Genomic DNA, 12,962 nt, shown 5'->3' on the forward strand with positions numbered 1-12,962 from the left:
AATTTATTTAAAAAAAAAAAAATGGAGCATCTACACACCAAAATTACTACATTAATGGAATGCTCCAAGCATCTAAAGTACTAAAGGATAAATTGTATCCTTTTTATTCATCATTTCACATAAAGCAGATATTTCAATACATTTTGTACTTTTGTAAAGGGGAGGGGCTTGATAAAACTGCAGGCAACAGATCTGCAGCTTTTGTAAGCCGTTTTTACATATATCTCCAATGAAAAAAAACCTGCATAACTAAATGTGCACATGTTTTTAATTGGAGGTATATATACAAACCAGTGATAGTAAGATAGTAAATTGTGTATTAGAATGCCCTTTTAAAATGATAAGGCGTTTGATTATCCAATAGAGCTCAAAATTGGATCGCTTGTCGATAAACAACCACAAGTTATTGAGAACCCACATAGGCAAAGTGCATATATTTTGACACCTATCAAAATGGCAAATAATACATCTTGACAAAACCTAAAATAGCTTTTTTTATTGTTCAAATAACAAAAGTGCTTCTGTTTAAATAGTTTTCAAAATACGTCTGTACAATTTACAATAGTATATTCAAAATAACTATGTACAAAATATTACCGTATGACATGTGCTTCTTCCTAGTCAAGTTGTAATTACATAAATAGAACTACCTACATGTCAAGATATGTAACTGCAGCTCATATGTAACGAAAATGTTTCTTGTTCATATAACTTCATGCTGCATCATATAAGTATCTCTAAAAGAGTTCTTAAGTTTCTTTTTTGGCAACTCTTATTGTAGATGCGTTTGGGAGGCTAATAAAATACACTGTAGAACCTGAGATAGACACATTTGCCAATGACCACTGAGTATTTTTTTTTTTACTTTCCATCATTCTACAAATTCGTTGGGTGCTAGAGGGGCAAGAAATGTATTGCTCCCTTGGCACTCTTTTTAATGGCATCATTTGTCACTTTCTGGTGTAAAAAAAAAAAATTTAAATAAAAAAAAAAAAAATCTGGAAGCACATTAAGAGGACGAGCATGATTCTCTGCCCTGGTGATGCCTCATATCCTTCAGTTCCAAATGATTTCAGAATGAATGTGAGGTGAACAGGCCACCCCACTCAATTGTAGTGGTTCTCTGAATAGTTCAACAGCTCAAATGGTTCAAATGATTCGATCTTCTGTTAATTTCTTCCAAAAACTCTTGTAACTGATCCATCAACATTCGCTTTTTAAACCTGTGAAAACATCAGTAATACTTTACTTGTTCCAAATTAGAAAAGATGTGTTTAAAAGTTAAACTCAATGGACTCTTAACCTAGATTACTAAAAAAATATAATATATATATATATATATATATATATATATATATATATATATACACACACACACACACACACACACACACACATAAAAAATGAAAAGAAAAAGAAAAAGTAAAGGACAATGTACAAAATACTTTAACATGAGAGCCCACATTTTAACTTTACATTTTGCTAGCAAAATTGGTTTCACATTTATAGGATTTCTGGGTGGGACAGTCAGTGTAGACTACATCTCCTACCTTTTAAGGTCATTTGAGCAGCTCCCCCTTCCCCATCATCTCTTTACCTGTCAACAGTGTTATTTAATTTGTCATAATTTCATCTGCATAAGCAATCTTTAAGACCGTGTCCATTGCCAAAAGCATCAGCAGAAATGCAGTTTGATGTCTGAAACGCTAGGTCTACATGCTTAATTGCTCGTCAAGTTGGGCGCCATGATAGTTGTGGCATAACCTCTTATATTATTAGAAATCCACACATACCTTGAAGCCTCTTTGATGACTTTCTGTAGGAACAGTAGTCTGGTTTGTAAATTGCCTTGAACTCCTTTTAGCAAAGAGAAGATCGTTTCATATTCTAAGAAACAAAAGTTACATAATGTGATTTATTTAATAAACAGTTTAATAAGTCAAGGATTTTCCTAGTACATTGTATACATACTTCGTCCTGGTTTTCTGATTTCTTTTAGAATTTGTGTTTTTAACTCTGTGTTGACCTCCTCCCAACTCTGGAATGGATCCAGCTGCTCCGTATGGTTTGTAAATAGGGACAAATTATTCTCCAAATTGTTCTCAACATCTTCAGAATCTGTAGTATTTGCAAGGAAGCCATGATCCGTCCCAATGAGTCCAAACCCTACATCTCGATCTTCGGCACTATCAGCATTTGCACCCAAACTGCTCACAGAAATTGGTGAAAAGTTTTCAAATGGCTCACATTTGTCAGGCAATGAGTCTATAGGACTTTGTTCCTCAACATGATTTACTTTAGCATCATTTGCTAGATCAGTGCGCTGATCATCATCTGCAATCAAGAGAAGAGACACATCCTTATCAAGCATTGCATTTCTTTTTCCAAATGATTACAACATGAACATTACAGGATTCTAATTACAACAAATAATTTATACTCCATGGTACAGACACTGTCTGTAAAACATTATGCCCTTAAATACTATAGGTTGGTGCACTTTTCTCTTTTGCTTTAAAATTTTCCATTGAAAGCATTGATTCTCAAACTTTGGGTGACCAAGCCAATGTATTCTTGTTAACAGGTACACGTTCAAGAACGGATTTACAACTGAAAGTGTTCTACAGAGGTTTGCCTAGTATACATAATACTGTATGTGAGGAATTTGATGCCACTGTAATTTCAATCCTTGCCAAAAAGAGGTTAAAACCACTGATTTAAGTTAGTCCAGATGGGATGTTGCTTAAACAAAATAGAAATAAAAAAGCACCACACAATGAACAGAGTATGAGAGTAGTTAATACAGTAAATATGTGAACTTTAGAAATACATACATTTGTGTACTGGCACAGGTTTTGTTTGGACTGGTAGTGTTACTGTAGGAGGAGGCCCCTTTCCCCCTATGTGGTTATTTATTACAGGTGGAGTCTGTGGTCGACCTTGCAACAAGGGCGACATGCTGCGCTTCCTTTTTGGCACTCCATGCTGGTATGGCTCCCCGGGGCGCTTATACTTATTCTGATGTCCTGAGACAAATTCATCTGCTTCATCAATCATCATCCCCTGGAAGAAATATGCAACCTGTTAACATTATCCTGACTACCAATGCTGAAAAAAAACACTTTAAAAAGTATTAAAGATTTTAAAATGTTTGCTTCTCTTAGAATAAGATAGCATTAATAAAAATAATATGTAAACAAAAGTAAATGGCAACAGATGCAGAATAAAAACAATAAGGACAAAAAAAGTGTGTTCGTCTGTATGTATATCTAGATCAAGCTAAGGACAAACAGCAAGGAGTCAAACATTAATAACATGCACAATGCTTGTATAAAAGGGGGTTAATAAGAATGTAAAAAATCCTCAACATAAATAAGCTGCACAAATAATGTGATACTCCATAGCACATTTGCTATTTATGTAGTATAAACAGGGCTTAATATTTAAAGTTTTATACTACTAGCCTGGCCATTAAAGTTTCTTGCCACTGCAAGTCATACAAGGCTCACCAAGGGTGAATTTCTATTTGCCAGGACTAAACATCCATTCACGTGCCCTGGTATAAATATTCAATTTGTGCCTCCAAGCTACTAAACATAAATTGCCATGAAATCAGCAGCCAAATACTTAAAGGACTACTATAGTGCCAGGAAAACAAACTTGTTTTCCTGGCACTATAGAGTCATTAGCCCCCCCCCCCCCTCCAGCTGGGCTGAAGGTGTTAAAATCCCCTTCAGCAAATTACCTTTCTCCAGCGCCAGGGAACTCTCCACCCTCTGCCGACATCAGCTCCGAATGCGCATGCGCCGCATTCAAACTGCCCATAGGAAAGCATTACTCAATGCTTTCCTATGGACATCCAGTGTCTTCTCACTGATTTTCACAGTGAGAATTGCAGAAGTGCCTCTAGCGGCTGTCAGTGAGACCGCCACTAGAGGCTGGATTAACCCTCAGTGAAACATAACAGTTTCTATGAAACTGCTATATTTTCAGCTGCAGGGTTAAAACTAGAGGGACCTTGCACCCAGACCACTTAATTGAGCTGAAGTGGTCCTTTAAACATGAAGCATGCAGGTTGCTTTCATTGGCAACAGTAATCTGCAGTGACACACCTTGTTTTCACATGTAATCAACAGTGGGGACCAGTCAATACAGTGAGTGTCTGCAAAGATGCAATTCAGAAATTAATCTGAAAGCAATCATGTGAAACATTTGCTGATGCAGGGAACGTTTGCCCCTTTAGCACGTTGAAGCATTGTACAAGTGTCATAGCAACATAGAATGTGACGGCAGATAAGAACCATTTGGCCCATCTAGTCTGCCCAATTTTCTAATTACTTTCATTGGTCCCTGGCCTTATCTTGTAGTTGGGCTACCCTTATGCCTATTCCCTGCATGCTTAAACTCCTTTACTTTGTTAACCTCTACCGCTTCAGCTGGAAGTTTATTCCATGCATCCACTACCCTCTCAGTAAAGTAATACTTCCTGATATTTTGTAACTTTTTCCCGCAGTCAAAAAGAATACACACAAACTACACCAATCCCTTCGGGAAAACTAAGCATCTTAAGAGCAAATTGGGAATAAAAACAGAAAAGTAGGTAATAGGGCCGATCCAAAATCTAATGTTTGTATTAAAGAAGCAACAGAAGCTGTTTTGACCTAAAGGCAATTTTTTTTTTTTTTTTTTTTTAAAGAAAAAAACAAAAATGAATCACAGATACTCATATATTTAACAGTTTTTAAAAGTATTCTATAAACAGCTTTTTAAAGATTAGGAAAGGATTTTACCTTTTTGTCCAATTTAAATGGATTTCCAAATGTGTGCAGTCTTCTTGGCTGATCTGAATCTAGCTCACGGAGAGGTGAAGGGACGGCTCGTAGATATTCCTGGTAGTTTCCCATCTGAACAATAGGAATACTGTGCAATTGATCTGAAGAACAAAAATTGGCCAAACCAAGTAGTTAACAACTGGTAGTGGCTAGACTTCTTGTATGCAGCGTGAATGACATGTGGGCCTCCAGAAGCAGAAGCATGCCTGCCAAGCATTAGAGGGACCTTTTCAAACAATTTTCCTCATACTTCTAAAAATTTTGGTACCCTCACCCTCATCTTGTCCTCTGAAAAATCTGCGCGTAGACTTTATCAGATTTGCCCTCATCCTGGTTAGATGATCTAGGAGATTTGTTCTCGGGATGTCAAATGCGTTCCGAAATGTTTGTGGTTTCAAATCCTGCACAGTAATGGGAAAAAAATATTTTTTTCCATAGAAAAAGTAGAGTTTAAACACACTTCTGCATTGATAATCACACTCACCTTATTCAACAGGGCTATCTGGAATCCAGCAAACTCCTTCACAGTGAGATCAAACTGTCTTTGGGGTATTTCTCCCGTGATTTCTTGTAGAAGTTGTTTGAAATCTTTACGATCAGCCAATGAAAGAGCATGTGAGCCACTTTTTACTTTGATACCAGTCTCTTGAGGGAATTTTCTACCAATTAAGCTTATTACTCTATCACACTCTGCTTTGGCCTATAAAGGAAAGTTGCAAAGAGGTGAAATGATATATTTATTTATTTTAGAAAATCCTCAGCTCTACAAAAACATCAAAGCTATAGGCCGATTTCCCCCCACCCCTAAATTTACCCAAAGCTGTACAGATTAGTGCAGATGGCAAAGGAAGAGGTAGGTAAAAGAATATTCAACGCAAGAACAGCTGTAAAAGAGAATTAGCTGGTACAAGCCAAATTACTTTATACTACCAAGGTGAAAATAAATATGTTTGACATAACACTGAAGAGTGAAATCTATAAATAAGACTTGCCATTTCAAACAACCCTGGATTTAGTGTTCAAGGGTATATAAAACTCACAAAATAAATTAAAAGAAAAAAGTTGACTACTTTTATTATAGCAGGTAATACATTTATGAGCAAAAACAAAATACAGTGTCCTGTTCTAGCATTTAGAATTTCACCAAGGGAAGGTTTTCACCATTCCGTATTAAAAAAACAAAACAAAAAAACAACCCAAATGCCAGTTTCCAAGCTGAAAGTCACATTGCACAGGGCTGTGAAGGTCCTGTTACTATACCTGTTGGCTAAGTTTCTTGAGGTAGGAGACAACAGCATAACTCAAGCCATACTCCATGTTTTCAGAGATAAGGTTTGGTGCACCCATTACCCTTAAAGCTTTCTTCAGAGGCTGAAGTAAAAAGAAATACAAGTTATATTCATGAATATTTTGTTAGAAGAAAAGGGCTTCTAATACAAAGGCCTGAACAAAACTGAACCCTGGTTTGACTTACCCCAATATAGTAAGGTGGCATGGTTTTCAAATAATTTTCAAACACTTGCCTCCATTTTAGCGAGGGTTTAGCCTTGTGCACTTTAAACAACTCATCTGAAACAAAGTGGTAGAATTAATTTATGGATTAGGACTGTAGTAAGCACACCAGTTGGTAATTTTGCAATAACCATGACAGACACCAAAATGAAAACCACACTTAAAGGACAACTCAAATTAATTTAAGGTTTATTTTAATTAATGAAATGGACAGCAGTTTGCTAGATTATCTGGTTGAGCAGCATGTTGGGTCAGATTTTATAGTGAAATTTTACTTTAAAAAAAAATGTAAAATACAATGAGAAAAAAAATACAAATATTAAGTTTTGTTAAATCTAATATAATATAAAAAAAAGTGAAGCTGTTTATAAAAGCACTATTTTTTATTAACAACATTGTGCGTGGGCACCAAGAATTAAAAGTTTGGAGACGGTTCTCTTTAAAAGCTATACAAGGGATATTCAGCCATTGTTATGGCATAATCCCACACACATTCTTCATAACAATACAGCCAATTACCTAGTAAAGGGAGGAGGACAGGATAGTTATAAGGCATCACAAACAGGTTCACGCAGTTTAGGGCTGTACTGGCCTTCAAATAGCCAAAAGGATGACCGAGTTCACTATATTTTGCACTGTTGGTCACAAACACCTTGGGATAGAAAAAATAAAAAAAAATATGCGCAGAAATATATTGAATATTACAAAATAAAACACTAGGCATTTAAATAAAAGTTAGCACAGAATGTCATGTGAGTGAATGCAGAAACTGTTGCACAGACTATAGCCCCTAGCAAAAAGACTTCAGGCTAGTATATCATTCAATCTGTGCTGACATTTACTGGTAACAATGTAAAGGAGACATTTCATAACCAACACTGATCTGGTCAAACACATTGCGTGAAAAGTTTTCTAAACTGAAACATCTGTATATTCCAGGACCTCATTTCCAAAGCAAACTCCTACAATTTTGTATGGATGAACTGCCTCTTACATCACATTCAAGGGACTCTTTGGGCTGGAGGTGACTCAAGGAATTGGCACACTAATGCTCCCATTATTTTCAATGAGCGTTTAACATTTTTCCATAAATTCCTGAACATCAGAACTTTGAGATATTTAGTTCAGCACTTGGCAGCACTCAGGTCCATTGATCACAATAAAGCTGCTGCATAAACTCGTACCAACTGCAATTTTGCTAAAATTCAACTGCTTGTTCTTAAAGGACTACTCCACATTCCAGCGTTAAGGTGAGGAGCATCAGTTTAACACCAGTTTATAAAAGTGCAGATTTATGATAAATTGTAAATCAAATAAAAAGGAACACCCCTGGCTGTCAAACAGCCAGAGAGCTTTGCAGCTTTCTCCTGTTCGCTCCCCTGCAGTGAACGCCGGGTGCGCATTAAGCCATCCCTTTGCTATGGAGTCCACTAGAGGCAGTCTAAATCCTGCAATGTTATTGCAGTTTCTCACAAACTGCAATAATTACAATTGCAGGGTTAAAGGGCATTGCACCCAGACCACTTCAATGAGCCAAAGTGGTCTGGGTGGCTTTAACAGCATTCTTTACAAAATGAGAAACAATTGCTGTGTGTCACAGATAACTACTTTACTTGTACAGCACATGGTAACTTTAACAGAAAGGCAGATTACAGGAGTTAAGACTTACAGGCCAGCAGGTATGGGGGGACTTTCTCTCCAGAATATACTGTGTCAGTGGTGAGGGCTCCAGTTCATATTTATCAAACGGCAACTTATCAATAACCATTGGCTCAGAATTTGTGCATGAGAACTTAACGACAGGGTGACAAGTTCGAGGTGGCTGTAGATGGACAAAGAGTGTAAATTAAGTCAACATACACCTACTGAACACAGTCAGTGTCACTTCAGACCATTCCAGAAAAAACAAAAACAAATTTTATTTGAAGCAGAGATTCCAGGAATGGCTAACCATAGTACTAAAAACATTTGCCTGACTAAACATCTGCAGTGCCAATGCTGGCCAGTTTGGCTTTAATGGAACAGATATTTGGCAATAAAGGTGTTGGAGGTGTAAAGAAAAACAGTAATTTTACTTACCGTAAATTCCTTTTTTCTTAGTATAGTGGCAGTACTTACAAGTGGGATGTTCCTTAGGATTCTGGACAAGAAGCTCCCCCTTCTTTAGAATTTAAATGCTGTGCTCCGCCTGCTGCCTCCATATAAGCTGTAACTCAAAGACACTCACCAGTACTACAAAAGAACCAAAACGGAGACCGAATGATGCATAGAATTTTATCTATTTGAAAGCGGAGGGAAAGCCAGTACTGCCACTATACTAAGAAAAAAGGAATTTACGGTAAGTAAAATTACTGTTTTTCCCTTCGTATAGTGGCAGTACTTACAAGTGGGATATAGCAAGACCCCTGCAAACAACAAAGGGTGGGAACTCAGCAGGCCACAGCTTGTAGCACCTTACGCCCAAAGCAGCTTCAGATGATGAGAATACGTCCAGCCTACAATGCTTGATAAAAGTATGTAAGGAAGACCAAGCAGCAGTTTTGCAGATGTCTTCAGGTGAGGCGGCTGCTCTTTCAGCCCAGGAGGTCGTCATAGCTCTAGAGGCACGAGCCTTGAAAGGGAAACTAAGGGGAATCCCTTTGGATTGATAAGCCAACCTGATTGTATACGTTAGCCATCAGGCCAAAGAGGGTCCTGAGACAGCACAACCCCTGTTAGCGCCATGAAAGAATACACATAGATCTAAGGATCTAATCCCTGAGTCATCTGAAGACAGATTTTCAGGGATCTTCCAACATCTAGGAGATGTCACATTCTTTCCAGATCCGACGTAGGAAAATGATAAAACCCCGGTAGGACAATAGGTTGGTAATTGCAGCACCAGAAAAAACCTTAGGCAAAAAAGAAGGCTTGGTGTGCAGGACCACCTAGTCGCGATGAAAAAGGTGAATTCCGGAGAGAAAGAGAGAGCTCGGATCACACCTACTCAACTAGCAGAGGCGATAGGCACCCGGAAAACCGTCTTGAAGGTAAGAACTTTGATATGAACCTCCAGTAAATGTTCAAATGGTGGTTCACAAAGGGCTCGAAGCACCAGACAGATCCCAAGTAGGGAAAGGTACTACTTAGGAGGCCTCTTAAGCCTTATGGACTTAAGAAATCTTAGAAAAAGCAGGTTTGAGGCAAAGCCACGAACCAGGAAGTGATTTAGAGCTGAAATCTGGCCTTTGAGCGAAAACTCCCAGGCCGGCTTCAAACCCATCTTGCAAAAAAGAAAGACTTTCCGGGATAGAGGCTTTGGCCGGATCCAACCTCGAAGTGAACACCAGGTTCTGAACTTCATCCAAACTCTGAAATAGATTTACGAAGTGGACCAGCGGACAGAAGACAGCAACACATCACATAAAGGTCAGAGAGACCATGGCCTTGAAGGATCACCCTTGCAGCAACCATGCAGTCAGGTGAAAAATATCCAGAGTTTCCACGGGGAGAGTCACATTCTCCAATATTTGAGAAGAGACTGGAGATGCTAACGTGAGATTGTCAAGTTTTCCACTTCCGAAAACCAACTCCTGTTCGGCCAGAAGGGCAGGACTGCCAATTACTTGCCTTCTTCATCTTACTTATGAACAATCCGTGGTATAAGAGCGACAGGAGGGAAAACATAAGCCATGTCGAAGGTCCAAGGTATCGATAGACCGTCTAGGACAACTGGGTACTCTCCTGAATGGAGAGAAGCAAAACATTGAACTTTCCTGTATCTCCTTGTGGCAAACAGGTCTATCTCCGGCCTGCCGAAGCGTGAACCCAGCGCCCAAAAAATTTAGCTTGACAGTGCCCAGTCTGCCTGAGACCAAAGTCTACGGCTGAGGCCGTCTGAACTAACTTTAGAGACCCTCTGACATGGATAGCTGATATAGCGAGAAGATTCGCTTGAGCCCAAGACATATGAGATAGCAGAGCTCTTGAAGAGCTTTTACCTTCGTGCCACCCCGGTGAAAAAAACCACTGTAGTGGCGTCGTCCGACTGAATCCTCATAGCCTGATTTGTGATGGCTGAACGGAAGGAAACCAGTGCCTTCCAAACAGCATTAAACCCTGAAACTTCAGGAAGCGCCTGACTCCACTCCGTTCCAAGACCCTGACGGAACTGAGAAGCTAGATGGGCGCCCCAACCCATCTGGGAGGCATATGTGGATATCATAAACCATTGTTTCTGAGCAAACGATAGGCCCTTTGAGATTTTGCTTCTGTGTTTCCACCAGTTCAGGAGTCCTTTCACCCTTTTGGATAGGTGGAAGGAGAGTCTAGATCTTCCTGTTTTCGTGTCCATTGGGAAAGGATGTCCCATTGCAATGGTTTTGCTTCTGCCTTTGCCCAGGCCACTGCTGGGATTGCAGAAGCGAGGAGGCCTAGAACCTCATAGCATCTCTGATTGAACTTAGGTTTTATGCAGCTTTGATACGGCTTTAAAAATCCTCATTTGTTTCACTAATGGTAGAAAAAGAGAGAGGGACTGAATTTCCTCTAAGACCCAAGAACTCTAGACTTCGTGACGCAGTCAGCTTGGATTTTTCCAGGTTCAGGATCCAACCGTGATCTCTTAAAACCTTCATTGTAATCGTGAGATGAAGATTTAGCAGTTGTCTTTATTGGGCCTTCAGGAACCAAACGTCCAGGTATGGAACAATCGAGATACCTTTCAGACGTAAAACCACTGCTATGGATGCCAGGATTTCCGTAAAAGCTCGAAGAGCTGAGGACAGGCCAAAGGGAAGAGTTTAAATGTAAATGGAGAATCCTTTGCTTTCTTGAAACAAGAATGCTTGGGCACTTCCGGATTTGAACCCGGGACCTCTCGCACCTGAAGCGAGAATCATACCACTAGACCAACAAGCCAGTGTTGCTAGAACCGCAAACCTGAGAACTTCCGGTTAGATTCTGAAACCGGTACATGGAGATAAGCATATTTAAACCAACTCCGCCATGTAATCTCCCTTTGTAAAAATGTGTGTCAAAAGACAAAATACGTTCCATACGGAACTTCTGTCATGGTAAGCAGGTGTTTACTAGATTCCATCTGGTATTTGAACCAGAAAAAAAGGCGTGAGTAAACTCCCTGAAATACTCAACGTTTGGGTACCTCTCTACCACATTTCTTAAAGAAGAAGAGAATTTGTTTACTCTTGATGGATAGCTTGACCGTAGGAAGGATGGACGTGGTTTCGATGAAACTTTATTCTGTAACCTTCTGAAATGGTTCTTGTAATTCACCTATGAAGCACTCTTTCCTAGTCTTGGGTGAAGAACCGAAGGCGTCAAAACTTCCCCTTTTGTCATGCCTGTTGATTCCTGTCAAGACCACTGGCTGTTTAATTGAGGTACATAGTTGGTCTCCCATACAAGTACTAACCAGGCCCGAGTCTGGATGGCTTCTGAGATCTGACGAGATCAGGGATTTTCAGGCTGGTATGGCCATAGGCCATCATGCTTTTGAAACCTGCAAAACCGCCCTGGTAACGAAAGGACCTCTGACCCTTGTACTGAAAACTTTAATATCCCTGGGTTCTTTAATCCAGAGGCAGGGCTTTCTTCGTATCAGACATCTGTCTAACAATGTCTTCCAAAGGAGTGCCAAAAAAAAATTTTAGTTCCTTTCAAAGGGTAATGCACATAAGGGTGCTTTAGACGCAGAGTCAGCTGTCCATGTTCGTAGCCAAAGAGCTCTTCTGGCTACTGACGACAAACCCATAATCCTCGCTGATAAACAAAGAAAACTCATCTTTCAGTAGGAACAAGAGATGGGAAGGATCTGTATCAGATTTCCCATAATGTAATCTTCCAGGGCTTGTAGCCAAACGCTCTGAGCTCTGAGAACCGCTGAACCTGCAAATTCAGCTCTGCACTGATATCCTGCGGCCTGGAATATTCTACTACACGAAGTTTCGGCCCGTTCGTCCATTGGGTCTTTAAGCCCTGAGACTTCGCCAATGGGTATAGTGGTTTTCTTTGATAGCTGGTCAATCTGAACATCCACTTAGGAAGATCTTCCCATTTTTCTCCAGACTGTAGCTTGACTTGAACGTACGTCTTTCAAGATTCTTTCATCCTCTATGATGGAGATCCAAGATTTAAGGAGACATTGGGAAACCTTTAACCTTACCCTTGGTAGGTTCAGTTTCTTGTACCGCCGTCGTCACTTCTTTAATAAATTTCTTCAGCTCTTCTGGTGGAAACCCCTCCTCCACACTTGAAGCCAGGCTGGAAATATCCGAAGGCGAAGAGACGTCAGACACAGAAGGAGATCTATTCCTCCTACGCTGTGTGGGCAGTTTCTCCCGAATAGCTTCAAATGTCTGGGACAAATATTCCTGAAACCAGCCCAGGAAGGATGCCATATCAGTCTGCTCGGCTTTTACTAGCCGATCCGTTGCGCACTGATTGCATGTATTTTTGCGACATCCGTCAGGTAGAGGTAATGCACATTCCAGACAACATAAGTGCTTAGATTTACTTGTGGTGTTTGGAACAGAAGTTGACATCTTGTCTATATCTGTCTTATCTGGAGACATAGGACTTATTCTAGAAGCATGCATAAAAACAAAAGGTGGAAAAAAA

At 39.6% G+C, this 12,962-nt stretch overlaps 1 protein-coding gene across 2 annotated transcripts in view; it reads right to left on the reverse strand.

The window, feature by feature from the left end:
* Window positions 1-497: 497 nt before the first annotated feature.
* INTS6 (integrator complex subunit 6) overlaps window positions 498-12,962 on the reverse strand; it is a 34,867-nt gene continuing 22,402 nt past the window's right edge. For both annotated transcript variants that reach the window (XM_063428824.1, XM_063428817.1), the window contains 11 exons: window positions 8,014-8,166; window positions 6,864-6,996; window positions 6,307-6,401; window positions 6,093-6,203; window positions 5,317-5,532; window positions 5,107-5,233; window positions 4,791-4,933; window positions 2,835-3,063; window positions 1,972-2,334; window positions 1,794-1,887; window positions 498-1,223 (listed from right to left, as the gene is read on the reverse strand). In XM_063428824.1, the coding sequence (XP_063284894.1) occupies window positions 1,133-1,223; window positions 1,794-1,887; window positions 1,972-2,334; window positions 2,835-3,063; window positions 4,791-4,933; window positions 5,107-5,233; window positions 5,317-5,532; window positions 6,093-6,203; window positions 6,307-6,401; window positions 6,864-6,996; window positions 8,014-8,166 (1,755 nt within the window). In that variant the 3' untranslated portion in view covers window positions 498-1,132. The remainder of the gene's footprint in view (window positions 1,224-1,793; window positions 1,888-1,971; window positions 2,335-2,834; window positions 3,064-4,790; window positions 4,934-5,106; window positions 5,234-5,316; window positions 5,533-6,092; window positions 6,204-6,306; window positions 6,402-6,863; window positions 6,997-8,013; window positions 8,167-12,962) is intronic.

This window comes from Pelobates fuscus, chromosome 1 (genome assembly GCF_036172605.1).
Source record: "Pelobates fuscus isolate aPelFus1 chromosome 1, aPelFus1.pri, whole genome shotgun sequence".
Classification (NCBI taxonomy): domain Eukaryota; kingdom Metazoa; phylum Chordata; class Amphibia; order Anura; family Pelobatidae; genus Pelobates; species Pelobates fuscus.